Genomic DNA, 13,066 nt, shown 5'->3' with positions numbered 1-13,066 from the left:
TTCTCATCGTAATTAAGTATTTAATGCCTGAATTTTATTTCATAATTTTGTAATTTTCTTTCCTTAAAGAGTCACTCTGCCCCAAATTGTAGAAGTTTCAATTCCAGCAAAACTTAGATCTCCCTGTACAGATTCAAATGAGGGAGGCAGACAAATAAAAGAAATAGATGTATAACATGTGAGGTAGTGATGCATTATTCAAAACACAGCAGAATAAGGGGAATGAGAATGCCGGGCAGGGGGTGGGAAACGGGCAGGTATCATTTTAAATGGGCTTATGTATTAGTTATCTATGACAACATAACAAATTACCACATAGGCAATGACTTAAAATAATATACATTTATTATCTTATAATTTCTGTGGGTCAGGAATTTGGGCCTGGCTTCACTAGAGTCCTCTGAGTCAGGGTATCTCTTAAAGCTGTACTCAAGATGTGGCCCAGGGCTGGGGCCTTGTCTGAATGCTCCCCTGAGGAAGGATCCACTTCTGCTCACTTTGATTGTTGGCAGAATTGATTTTCTCCAGGGCTGTTGGACTGAGGGCCTCAGTTCCTCTCTGGCTCCCACTGGAGGCTGCCCTGAGTTCCTTGCCCTGGGCATCTCTTTGCTTCATCAAAGACAAAGAGAGAGAGCATCTGCTAGCAAGACAGAAGTTACAGTCTTATGTAATATAATCACAGAAGTGATCTATCCTAGACTTCAATTCTATGTTTTGAATCTCAATTCTATTGGTTTGAAGTCACAGGGGAGATGGTCACACAAAGGCATGTACAGCAGCAGATATGGATCACTGGGAGCCCCCTGCCCACCACAGGTAGAGAGGAAAGACAGCTCTGATAGATTGGTGTTTGATGCAAACAGAAGGGCAGCGAGAGAGAAGGTGACACTTTCTGGGAAAAGAATATTCCATGCCGAGGGACTGAATGCAAAAGGCCGGAGGTCAGAGTGTATTTAAGGAAGAGCCAGAGTCCAGCTGAGTGGGCTGAGGGGATAGGGCAGGAGGTGAGATCAGACAGGGGAGGGAATGATGTCACAGCTCTGCAGGAAGAACTCACACACGAGAACAGTGGAGTAACATTTTAAGATAGCACACCACAACAGGAGATGCAAATGGCAAGTATCAAGGGAGTTAGAAGTAGGGTGTATGCAGGCTTGAATGGTAGGGGAAGACCAGAACCAAAGTTCATAGAGAAGTGGCCTGTGAACAGAGATTTAATAGAGGAAATATTCACTTCAGTTATGCCTGTTGTTTCCATACATTGCCTCAGGATATGAGAGGCATATCTTGTTACTGAGCAGGTTATTCAGCAGGCATTGACTTGCTAAATGCACAAAAATGCTATTCTGTGAGAGAGAGAATGAGAGAGAGAGAGAGAGAGAAGGAGAACTTCTCCTTTTACACAGAAGGAATTTAGGAATAAACTGTGAAAACAGGAAGTGGATTGATGAGGGGGTATTCCCAGTCCTCTTGGCCACTAGGAAACAGTGAGTCTGCCAGATGACATCTTTATGAAAAAAAGAGAATCTGTTGAGTTATCAGGAGGCACTAAGTCATAATAAATAAATTTAAGGAGAATTTTGAAGATGTTCATTGCCTGCAAGATCAAAAAATGTGAAAGGACCTCAAAATCATCCAACTACATGCCACAGTAGTCCAAGACTTGATGCAGTTACTTTGTCAGGAAAAGAACTTGGATTTTTTTTTCCACACAAAATATGAACTTTAAAGTGGAATTAGTATATATCTGTCCTGTATTTATATATGCACATATATGGATTGACAGAATTATCTTTGAAACTCAGAATAATAAATTGAAAATTTCTGATATAAGCTGATTTCTCCCTGTCTTAGTCTACTCATTAACAGAGTATCACAGACTGGGTGGCTTTAACAACAGAAATTTATTTTCTCACAGTTCTGGAGACTGGTCATCCAAGACCAAAGGGCCATCAGGGTTGGTTTGTGGTGAGACCTCTCTTTCTGGCTTGTGGACTGCTGCCTTCTTGTTGTGTCCTCACATGGCCTTACCTCAGTGATCACATGGGGAGAGAACTCTCTGGTACTTTTCCTCTCCTTATATGGACACTAGTCCTATCAGATTAGGGTCCTACCCTTATGACCTCTTTTAACCTTAATTACCTCCTTAAAGACCCTAGCTTTAAATATAGTCACATTAGGACTTGGGGTTTCAACAGAGGAATTTGGGGGGATGCAATTCATCCATAACACCCCTGTAGCCTCAATAATATATTAATAGATTTACCTCTGGCCATGGAAGTGATGCACATATTTCTTTAATATGAACACAGAGTAATTGTTAAATAAATGATACATGCATACACTTTTTTTTTTTTTTAAGGTAGACATGGGTGCCTTGGTGGCTCAGTCAGTTAAGCATCTGCCTTTGGCTCAGGTCATGATCTCAGGGTCCTGAGATTGAGACTACCGCTCAGCAAGGAGTCTGCTTCTCTCTCTCCCTCTGCAGCTCCCCCTGCTTGTGCTCTCTTGCTTGCTCTCTCTCTATCAAATAAATAAATAAAATCTTTTTAAAAATTTTTTTAAAAATAAAGGTAGACACAAACCATGAGGCAGGGAATTATTACCCAGATGTAGATCAGAGTCTCTCCACTTCTTAAAATTGAGATAAGACTCCTTCAAATTCCTATTCCGCCCTTATAGGAAAATACAATGTTATTCCAAGAGTTCTCTGAACTCCCAGGAGGTATCCATTTTCATTGTCATTCAACCTCCAACTTCCTGACTGTGGAGTTTTTGTTCTCCACTCTGTCAGGTCTAGTATTTGATTGCGTCCTAGGTACAAGTTAATACATTAGCCTGTTACCATTTCATTGATGCTGACAGATGACATGATATTTCTGAGTCAGAGACAAACGACTTTCTTATCGCACAACAAGCAGCATGCACACGAGCATGTTTACATCAGGAACCCTTCTGCTTCTCCATGAAGTCTCATGGTAACTAGGTAAAGGGGTCCAAATGGATGCCTGCATCCACACTAGGCTGCATTACAAGACAAGAACCTGCTATTTTACAGCAAGAAGTCATCAAGCCTATTCTTTGTCCTGGAGGGAGCTCTTAGCTCATCCATCAAGGCTGCTCACTGTAAACACAACCCTGAGAAATGGCCGACGTAAACAGCAGTCAGGATCTTAACGTTCTTGGCATACTCATTGTATGAAGTTGAATGGTACCCCCCAAAAGATATGTCTACATCCTTGCCCCCAAAATCTGTGTATATTACCTTATTTGGATAGAGGGTCTTTGAAGATTGCCTTATGGAGACCATTGGTAGAAACAGGAATGTTGAAGCTGCTTCTGGTGAAGTTCTCAAGAAGGAAATGAGGAACATGCTATTGGAAACTGGAGGGAAGGTAACCCTTGTTATATCATGGCAGAAAATTTGGGCTAATTGTGTCCTCCAGTTGTGTGGAAAACAGAGCTTTCAAGCAATGAATGTAGATGTTTGGCTGAGGAGATTTCCCAGCAAAATGTTGAAGGTGCAGCCCTGCTTTTTCCTAACTGAATGTAGTAAGATGCAAGACAAAGGAGATAAATTGAGAAAGAAACTGTTCAACAAAACAGAACAATATTTAATGATATGAGAGACTTTCAGCCTACCCAGATTACAAAAATAAAAGCTAATATTAGGAGACTCATTGTTAAGAAAGTGTTGCTCTGAAGAAAAGGCCAAAGCTGTGGTTGGAAAATTTTGCAGAACAGATTAGGCATGTGATCCATGGATCCTCTCAACCATCTCGGCAGAGGCCGGGGATAGAGATGGAGTTATCCAAGGAAGGTCTGTGGAGAGCTCTCTTGTGTAATGGCCTAGATCCCCATGGTGTACACAGGAGACCTACAAGCTTTTAGGAATGTTGTTTCAGCAGGAATGCTGCCCCCTGGTACTGAAGCAGAGGCCAGTAGAGCTGTTGTGGACCTCAGGCCTTGAAACCTAATGGAATTTGACCTGCTAGGTTAAACTTTCTTGGTACCTGTGACCCATCATTCCTTCTAATTTCTCCCTTTTGAAATGGAAATGTCTGTCACATCCTTGTCCTACCACTCTATTTTAGAAGCAGACAACTCTGTTTTTCAAGGTTCATAGAACCACAGATGGAGAGAAATTTTGCTCCAGGACAGACCACACCTGGAGTCTCCCCTGTCCCTGATTTAGATGAGAGTGTTTCTCCTGGACTCTTAAGCCTAGTTTTCCTGGGAACTGTTGCTGTCCCCTAAGAGTGTTCCCCCTGTGTCTTGGTGACTTAGTAACACCTTCCTGCTGCCCCTGCAATGCCTGACTCACTGCTCTGTGCCCCTGCACCTGTCAGCCCTCTGCAGCTTCTGAGGAGGACCAGTTTATAGATCTACATCTATATCTATCTATATAATGATTAATTTAGATTTTATTTTTTTATTGAGATGTAATTGACATAACATTATATTACTTTTAGGTGTACAACATAATGATTCTATATAAGTATGTATTGTGAAATTATCTCCACAGTAAGTCTAGTTCATATCCATCACCACACATAATTACAAAGTTTTTTCTTACGATGGGAACTTTCAAGATTCACTTTCTTAACAACTGTCAAATATACAATACAGTGTTTTTAACTGTACTCACCATGCTGTACATTACATCTCCATGACTTAGTTATTTTATCACTGGAAGAGTTCTTACATTTTTGTTTACTGGTTAACAGAGATATTTCCCCCGTGAAATGCCAGCATACATCTGCAGGAATGGGCCAAAGTGCAATCTGAGTGCCCTAGTTAAAAACACCACACTCTTCCCAAATCTGCCTCTTGCTTTTGGCCTTGACTCTCTTCTCTTAACATGAATTTCTTCCCTTAAATTTCCTTGGACCTTTTTGCAAGTGAAGCCTTTCCACGCAAAGCCTGCCCCACCAGCCCGTCAACATATGTAGACATGTTTAAATTTTGCATTGACCACACAAATTAGACCCTCCTTCTGCCATCTTTTACTACAAATATGTATCATTAATCTCTTACAATGATATTTTGGAAGTCAATAAACTTCTGCTGCCAAATTGTTGTTGTTGAATATAGAATGACCTGTTTTGTTTTATATATTTATTTCTGCTCTGGTTTTCGAAATATTTTTTTTCCTATCTGAGCTTCACTACATTATGAGAACAAAACTGGGTTAACTAATCTGATCACCAAACATATATTTCTCTTTTGAATTATCTTATAACTTAAAATTGGGTTCCAGAATAAAGTGGGAGAACTAATTTCATATTTGCTGAAGCTAATTCTTAAATTTTAAGGCTCCCCACTTATTTCAGAGATGAGCAGGAATTCTCAGGGCAGGCGGTTCTCAAAAAAATTTTAAATGAATGGAAGATAAACGAATTTTGCATTAATCAAGGTGATTTATCTATCTGGCTTGCCTATGGATATGAAAATGGCAACAAGCCAGGTTATAATCAACAAGGATTGTGGACATAGAGGAAATGAGTTAGACTTCCAGGGGATACAGTGCTTATATGTGCAGTAAATTTTACTGAGATTCACTGGAGTACTTGGACTTCATTACTGTCAACAAATGCACAACAAAGTACCTTTGTTAAATATGTTGAGTTTGCGGCACTATTATTGTACTTCTACTATTCACTTAAGGACAAGGAGGGATGATTTACACTTTGGGTAATGATATGTCCCTGGCAGGGCAAAGCTCAAGTCACCTTGAAACTCACTGCATCTAACATAGAACTGGAAATGTATAAATTAATGAAACAATCTATGACTTTCTGTGCCAATTTTTTATCCCATACTCCTCTCTTTCACATCTCTTTTTTTTAATTAAAAACATTTTTATTTAAATTCAATTAATTAACATATAATGTATTATTGGTTTCAGAGGTACAGGCGTGTGATTCATCAGTCTTATATAATACCCCAATGCTCATTACATCACGTGCCCTCCTTAATTTCCATCACCCAGTTACCCCATCTCCCTAACCACCTCCCCTCCAGCAACCCTCAGTTTGGAGTCTCTTATGGTTTGTCTCCCTCTCTGGTTTCGTCTTATTTTATTTTTCCTCTCTTCCCTTATGATGTTCTGTTTTTTTTTTTCTTATATTCCACATATCTGAGATCATATATTTGTCTTTCTCTGATTGACTTATTTCACTTAGCATAATACCCTCTAGTTCCATCCACATCATTACAAATGGCAAGATTTCATTTTTGATGGCTGCATAATATTCCTGTGTGTGTGTGTGTGTGTGTGTGTGTGTGTGTGTGTGTGTGTACTGCATCTTCTTTATCCATTCATGTCAGTGGACATCTGGGCTCTTTCCATAGTTTGGCTATTGTGGACATTGCTGCTATAAACATTAGGGTGCAGGTGTCCCTTCGGATCACTACATTTGTATCTTTGGGGTAAATACCCAGTAGTGCAATTGCTGGGTCATAGGGTAACTGTTGGTGGGAATGCAAGCTGGTGCAGCCACTCTGGAAAACAGAATGGAGGTTCCTCAAAAAGTTGAAAATAGAGCTGCTCTTTCACATCTCTATATGGCTGAGCAGGATGTTCTTTGTGCCTGGAATGACCTTTGCCTGCCTCTTTATGTCATGAATTTCAGCTCATCCTCCAAGGTCCAGATTAATTGCCACCTCTTCCATGAAACCTTCAAACTTAGAATTACCCTTCTCTCAACTTTTGGTTTAGGGTTCTTTGTAGTTCTCTGAAATTTAATACTCATCCCATTATGATGTAATTATTTGTTTTTTACTCAAATTACCAGAAAGAAACTCAAAGACAACAGGGATCTTGTCTGTTTTGTTCATTGCTATATCCCCAGGGACTAGAAAATGCCTGGCACAAAGGAGCTAGATAAATATGTATTGAATGATCCATTTATCAGTGGGTTCAGACATATGGGCATGGTTGTGGGGAAAGGGAACACGATGAACCAAATATGGTTGTTATTTTCCATACCATCCAGTTAAGTTATAAGAACAGATATAGAAACATATTTCTCTACACAATTGGACTGTAAAGAAGGAATAGACATTGAATTAGACAGAATACATACATTCAATTTACATAAGCTAGGGGAGCCTGAGTGGCTCAGATGGTTAAGCATCTGCCTTTGGCTCAGGTCATGATCTCCAGGTCCTGGGATCGAGTCCTGCATCGGGCTCCCTGCTCAGTAGGAAGCCTGCTTCTCCCTCTCCCATTTCCCCTGCTTGTGGTCTCTCTGTCTCTCTCCCTCTCAAATGAATAAATAAAATCTTTAAATAAATAAATAAATAAATTTACATAAGCTAATTAGCTATCACAGGCTAAGTGTGAAATGATGACATAGATAGTGAGTTGTAGATATATATCTGAAGAGAAATAAGTATAGTGAACTGAGATTGTCCAGGTTTATCAAAAGAGGCATGGTCTTGAGGGGAGGATTGAATTAGCAGGAAAGAAGAGCTTTAGGATCAATGGAATAAGGACTGGCAATGGAAAATGATATATTTAGTGAGGAAATGAGCAGACCATTTATGAAGGAAGTTCTGGACAGTAAGGTTGAGAAAATGAGCCAGACCTAGACTCAGAGCTCAGCCACCAATTGTGTGACACTGAGCAAGAATGGTATCTAACCTCCTTATTTATACATTGGTAATAATAGCTACATTTTGCTTCTTCACAAGGTTTCATGGGGGATCAAATGAGTCAAAATGATTCTGAATAGGTATGCAGACATAAGCATTAAGAAATAGTATGATACAAGTTTATGGTTTAAATGAGGAAAAAATGTTGGAAGGCAATATATCCAAATTCACTGCACTTGCATTAAAATGATATGGCTATGAGTGATCTTTCTTCCTCTAAATTTCTCTATATTCCAAATTATCATTGAAGAGCATATATTAATTAAAAATTCATTTCATTCAACAAATGAACTATACTAGGTGTTGAGAAAATAAGAATGAATAAATGAAATAAAATTTGAGCTTACAAGGAGTTTAGGTCTTACTAGGCAGAGACAGACACAAAATAATGCAGATACATAAGATAATTTCAGGTAATTGGTGCTGTGATAATGGTATATTGATGGAGTAGAATGTTGCTGCTAGATAGAGGAGTCAGGGGAAGTCTCTACGAGTAGAGCAGAGACCTAAATAATGAATAGATGCCAAGACATAGATGCTGAGCTGGGAAGAAAATGTAAGCAGTGGGTCAAGCAGCTGCAAAGGCCATAAGCAGAATGAGCTGCTTGTGTTCAAAGAGCAGAAGGAAAGCCAGTGTGGCTGAGACATAGTGAGGAAGGAGGGTGGCGAAAGTGAAGTCACCAGATACACAAGGTCACATCATGAATGACCTTTGAAACCATGGTAAGAAATTGGATTTTATTCTCAGTGTACTGATAAGACATTGGGATATTTCTATGACAAAGGAGGCAAGAACATAAAATAGGAAAAAGACAGCCTCTTCAACAAAGAATGTTGGAAAAACTGAACAGCTACTTGCATAAGAAGGAAACTGGACCATTTTCTTACACCATACACAAAAATAAACTCAAAATGGTTGAAAGACCTAAATGTGAGACCTGAAAAAATAAAATTCCTAGAAGAAAACATAGGCAGCAATTTGTTTGACATCACTGTAGAAACATTTTTCCAGATATGTCTCCCCTGGGAAAGGAAATAAAAGCAAAATTAAACTATTGGGACTATACCAAAATAAAATGCTTCTGCACAGTGAAAGAAACCATCAAGAAAACAAAAAGACAATCCACTGAATACGAGAAGATATTTGCAAGTGATATACCCAATAAGGGTGTGTGTGTGTGTGTGTGTGTGTGTGTGTGAAGAACTTGTAAAATTCCACACCAAAAAAAAAAAAATCCAATTAAAAATGGGCAGAAGACATGAGCAGACATTTCTCCAAAGATGATATACAGATGGCCAACAAACACATGAAAAGATGCTCAACGTCACTCATCATCAGGGAAATGCAAATCAAAACTACAATGAGGTACTAGTTCACACCTGTCAGAATGACTAAAATCAAAAACACAAGAAACAACAAGGGTTGGCAAAGATGTGGAGTGAAAGGAATCCTCATGCACTGTTGTGGGAATGTAATTTTGTGCAGCCACTGTGGAAAACAGTATGGAGCTTCCTCAAAAAATTAAAAATAGAGTTACCATTGATCCAGTAACTCCACTACTGGTATTTACCCAAAGAATACAAAAACACAAATTAGAAAAGATACATGTATCCCAATGTTTATTATTTACAATAGCCAAGATATGGAAGCAACCCAAGTGTCCATCAATAGATGAATGGGTAAAGAAGATGTGGTATGTGTGTATGTATATTTATATATACATATATACATGTACATGTATATATACACACATTTTTATACACACACATATATATAAATACTACTATGGAATATTAGTTGGACATAAAAAAAGAATGAAATCTTGCCATTTGCAACAACATGGATGGACCTAGAGGATATAATGCTAAGTGAAATAAATCAGTCTAAGAAAGACAAATATGGTATGATTTTGTTCATATGTGGAATTTAAGTAACAAAACAAATGAACAAAGAAAAAAAGAGACAAACAGAAAAGCGGACTCTTAAACACAGAGAACAAACTGGTAGTTGCCAAAGGGGAGGTAGGCAAAGTGGACTAGGGGATGGGTGAAATAGATACAAAGGACTAAGAGCACACTTACGGAGATCAGCACTGAATAATGTATAGAACTGTTGAATTATATTGTATGCCTGAAACTATTATAATACTGTATGTTAATTATACTTAAGAAAAAAAATAATAAATAAAAGATACTGGGATATTTTTAGCAGAGAAATGAGTGATCTGATTTATATTTTTGAATAATATTTTATATATGTATATATATACATGTGTATATGTGTATATACACATACATATATGTATATATTTATATATTAATATATAAAGTATATATTTATATATAACACGTATAAATTGAAATTTAACTGCTAGATGATAAAATGAATTTCAATGTGATTTTGTGTCATTACATGATCTGCTGAGGCCTAATTAATGGTTCTAATTAATTAAAATGATGCCATTATATCATATATGGCCTTTCCAGCATTAGATATTAGAAAAGGAGGAGCATTTGACATCATCTCCCCAAGCTTTTACTAGTATGTTAGATAATTGGTAACATAATTAAATAGCATTTATTGAGTTCTGCATAATGGGGTGAAGTTAAACTGTTGTTTGAAAACACCAGTATTCTGAATGTCAATTCTCATTCCATGATTAATTTGCTACGTTATTTTCTTCTGCATTTTATTTCCTGAAAAATAAGAAGGAAGAATGGTACATGTGAAAAATAGATGTTAAGGAGAAAATTTGCAAATGTAGAGCTATGCAGATTTTATCACAGAGTATTTCAAAATTACTCTTTGTCTTTTTCTTCCTGGGTGACATTTCTAATAAATAATGAGCTGAGCTCTCTTGAATGAAGAGATCTGTGGTAGAATGACTTTGGCACATAGAGAAGCACGTTAACTACCTTAAGTCCCCAAAGCTTTATCACTGACTTCATAATTCCTTTGGTGCACTGCGCAGAATCAGCTCCCAGAAGTACCCAGGCCCCATGGAGGAGCAGGCCCTCTTCCTCCAGCCTTTCCATGCCTGAAACAATAGATTTATGAAATACTCTGTACTTTCATTCCTGCCCAGAAAGTGGGATATTATCTCACGGAAACACATATTAATAGAACTTGGATGTCAGTTTCAAAGAACCCACTTCTGCCTTCAGTGTCTGCAAAAATAAACACTGATGGCAGACAGCATGAAGTGTACCCCCATCTCCACAGATGGCATTTATATCCACATGGCTTGCTTTCTCCAGAATGAAGGTCTGACAGCCATCAACCTTACTCGTTCCCCTATTCCCTTTCCATCACAAATAAGGTTTTTCAAAAAGTCTATCAGGGCCTTATCCTATCAAAGTCTTTGTTGTTTTTGAAAATGATTATCGTTTCTTGAGCACTGAGAAAGAAGCATCAAAAACCAAAACCACTTTTGACAGTTCTCAGTGGAATAAAAGTGATAGGACACCATCCCCTACATTTTCATCCTCAAAAATGATCTCTTCTGAAAGAAAATCATATAATTTTCAAGGAGCTGTGATTTTTCTTCCTCCTTTGAAGAAGCCATGCATTTCCAACAGATATTTCATATAGAATCCATATCAAAATCTTCAGGGGAATTTAGGAGGAAAAGTAAATAGCCTTCAGCTTCTGCCCTTGGGCAGATTGGAGCCTTACTGTGTTAGGAAGGACAAACAGAATTGAAGTTACTTAAGAGTCTCTAGAAGTAATATGTGGTTTTAGAATTAAGCTATTGAATCAGACAGCCCTGTGTTCAAATCCTGCCCTTACCCTTATTCCTTTCCACCTGTGAGACATACTTATCTCCAGGAACCTTAGAAATCTCTGCAAAACAAATATAATATTAATAATCATCTCCTAAGGATGCTGTGAGGTTGAATGAGATGATGAATCATGCATATAAAGTATTTAGCATGGTACCAGAGCCACAAATAAGTACTTAAAAAGCAGTAGCTATTATTTCTTGGTAAACACTAGTAAGAAGAAGAATTATTATATAAAACAAGTTTTTAAGTGGCCTTTGAGAATTATATTACAAACTTATATTCACAAATTGTAAATATGGACTATGTTTTCATCTTTCTTAATAGGCGTTTTAAATTGTTGTATGGCATACAATGTTGGTCTCCTAGAAGCAAAGATATTTTCCGGTCCTTCAAGTGAACAGTTTGGCTATGCAGTGCAGCAGTTTATAAATCCAAAAGGCAACTGGTAAGAATATTCTTTTTATGATTTAAATAAAAATACTAAATAAATTTAATATTTAACTCTAATAGCTTGTTCAAATTGGTACATGAATGTATTATTAATAGATAGCCCTCAAATATCCTTAAATGAAGAATTTGTCCTTGAGAGTTGATAACTTTCAGATTGATAATTAATGAGATGGTGTAATGGTACTTTTTTTTTTAAAGATTTTTTATTTATTTGACAGAGAGAGACAGCGAGAGCAGGAACACAAGCAGGGGGAGTGGGAGAGGGAGAAGCAGGCCTCCCGCCGAGCAGGGAGCCCGATGTGGGACTCGATCCCAGGACCCCAGGATCATGACCTGAGCCGAAGGCAGACGCTTAACGACTGAGCCACCCAGGCGCCCTGTAATGGTACTTTTTAAAAACCTAGATAGAGGGGTGCCTGGATGGCTCAGTCGTTAAGCGTCTGCCTTGGGCTCGGGTCATGATCCCAGTGTCCTGGGATCAAGGCCCGCGTCGGAGCCTGCTTCTCCCTCTCCCACCCCCCCTGCTTGTGTTCCTGCTCTCGCTATCTCTCTCTCTCTCTGTCAAATAAATAAATAAAATCTTTAAAAAAAAAACCTAGATAGAAAACTTTTCCTAAATATTCCATAGTAAATTCATAGTAGCAGTTTTGACCATTTAATTAACAGATGAAAGGAGGGAAGGAGGAAGAAAGGGATAGATAGGTGGGTGGATGGATAGATAGGTAGATAAGTAGATGATAGATAGATAGATAGATAGATAGATAGATAGATAGATAGATAGATAGATACAGTTGTCTTCATCTCTTATTCTGTAAACTGGTATCCACCATTGAGCTTTGTAAATGGTCAGCTAGCTGATGCTGCCTCTTGGCCATTTCTAGATTTCTAGACTTTCTCCCTAAATTTTTTCCTTCAGCAAGGCTTTATCTACTGGCTTCATTCTAAGTCACCCTTCCCTCCACTGTGTGGCACAGGACCCTCACAAGCCTTTGTGCAAAATTATAAAGTTGCCTTTCTCTAGTGCATCTGCATCATTTGTTTCTGCATGAAAGTGCCCCCAGTTTTTTGATGCTGTTTAATGGTTACATTTAAACACACTACCTTCATGGATATGGAAATATAGACTCCCATTGCTGGCTTAAATTTCCCATAAAAATATTGAAAATCAATG

General features: G+C 38.1%; 1 protein-coding gene across 1 annotated transcript in view; it reads left to right on the top strand.

Annotated features, from left to right (window-relative positions):
- ITGA2 (integrin subunit alpha 2) overlaps nt 1-13,066 on the top strand; it is a 102,669-nt gene that overhangs the window by 15,257 nt on the left and 74,346 nt on the right. Inside the window, exon 2 of the mRNA XM_045903519.3 lies at nt 11,770-11,890. Coding sequence (XP_045759475.1) covers nt 11,770-11,890 — 121 coding nt within the window. The remainder of the gene's footprint in view (nt 1-11,769; nt 11,891-13,066) is intronic.

Source organism: Mirounga angustirostris, unplaced genomic scaffold (assembly GCF_029215605.1).
Source record: "Mirounga angustirostris isolate CCGP_5_RB_7025 unplaced genomic scaffold, mMirAng1.0.hap1 SCAF_7, whole genome shotgun sequence".
NCBI lineage: Eukaryota > Metazoa > Chordata > Mammalia > Carnivora > Phocidae > Mirounga > Mirounga angustirostris.
This window is presented reverse-complemented; position numbering and strand designations above follow the sequence as displayed.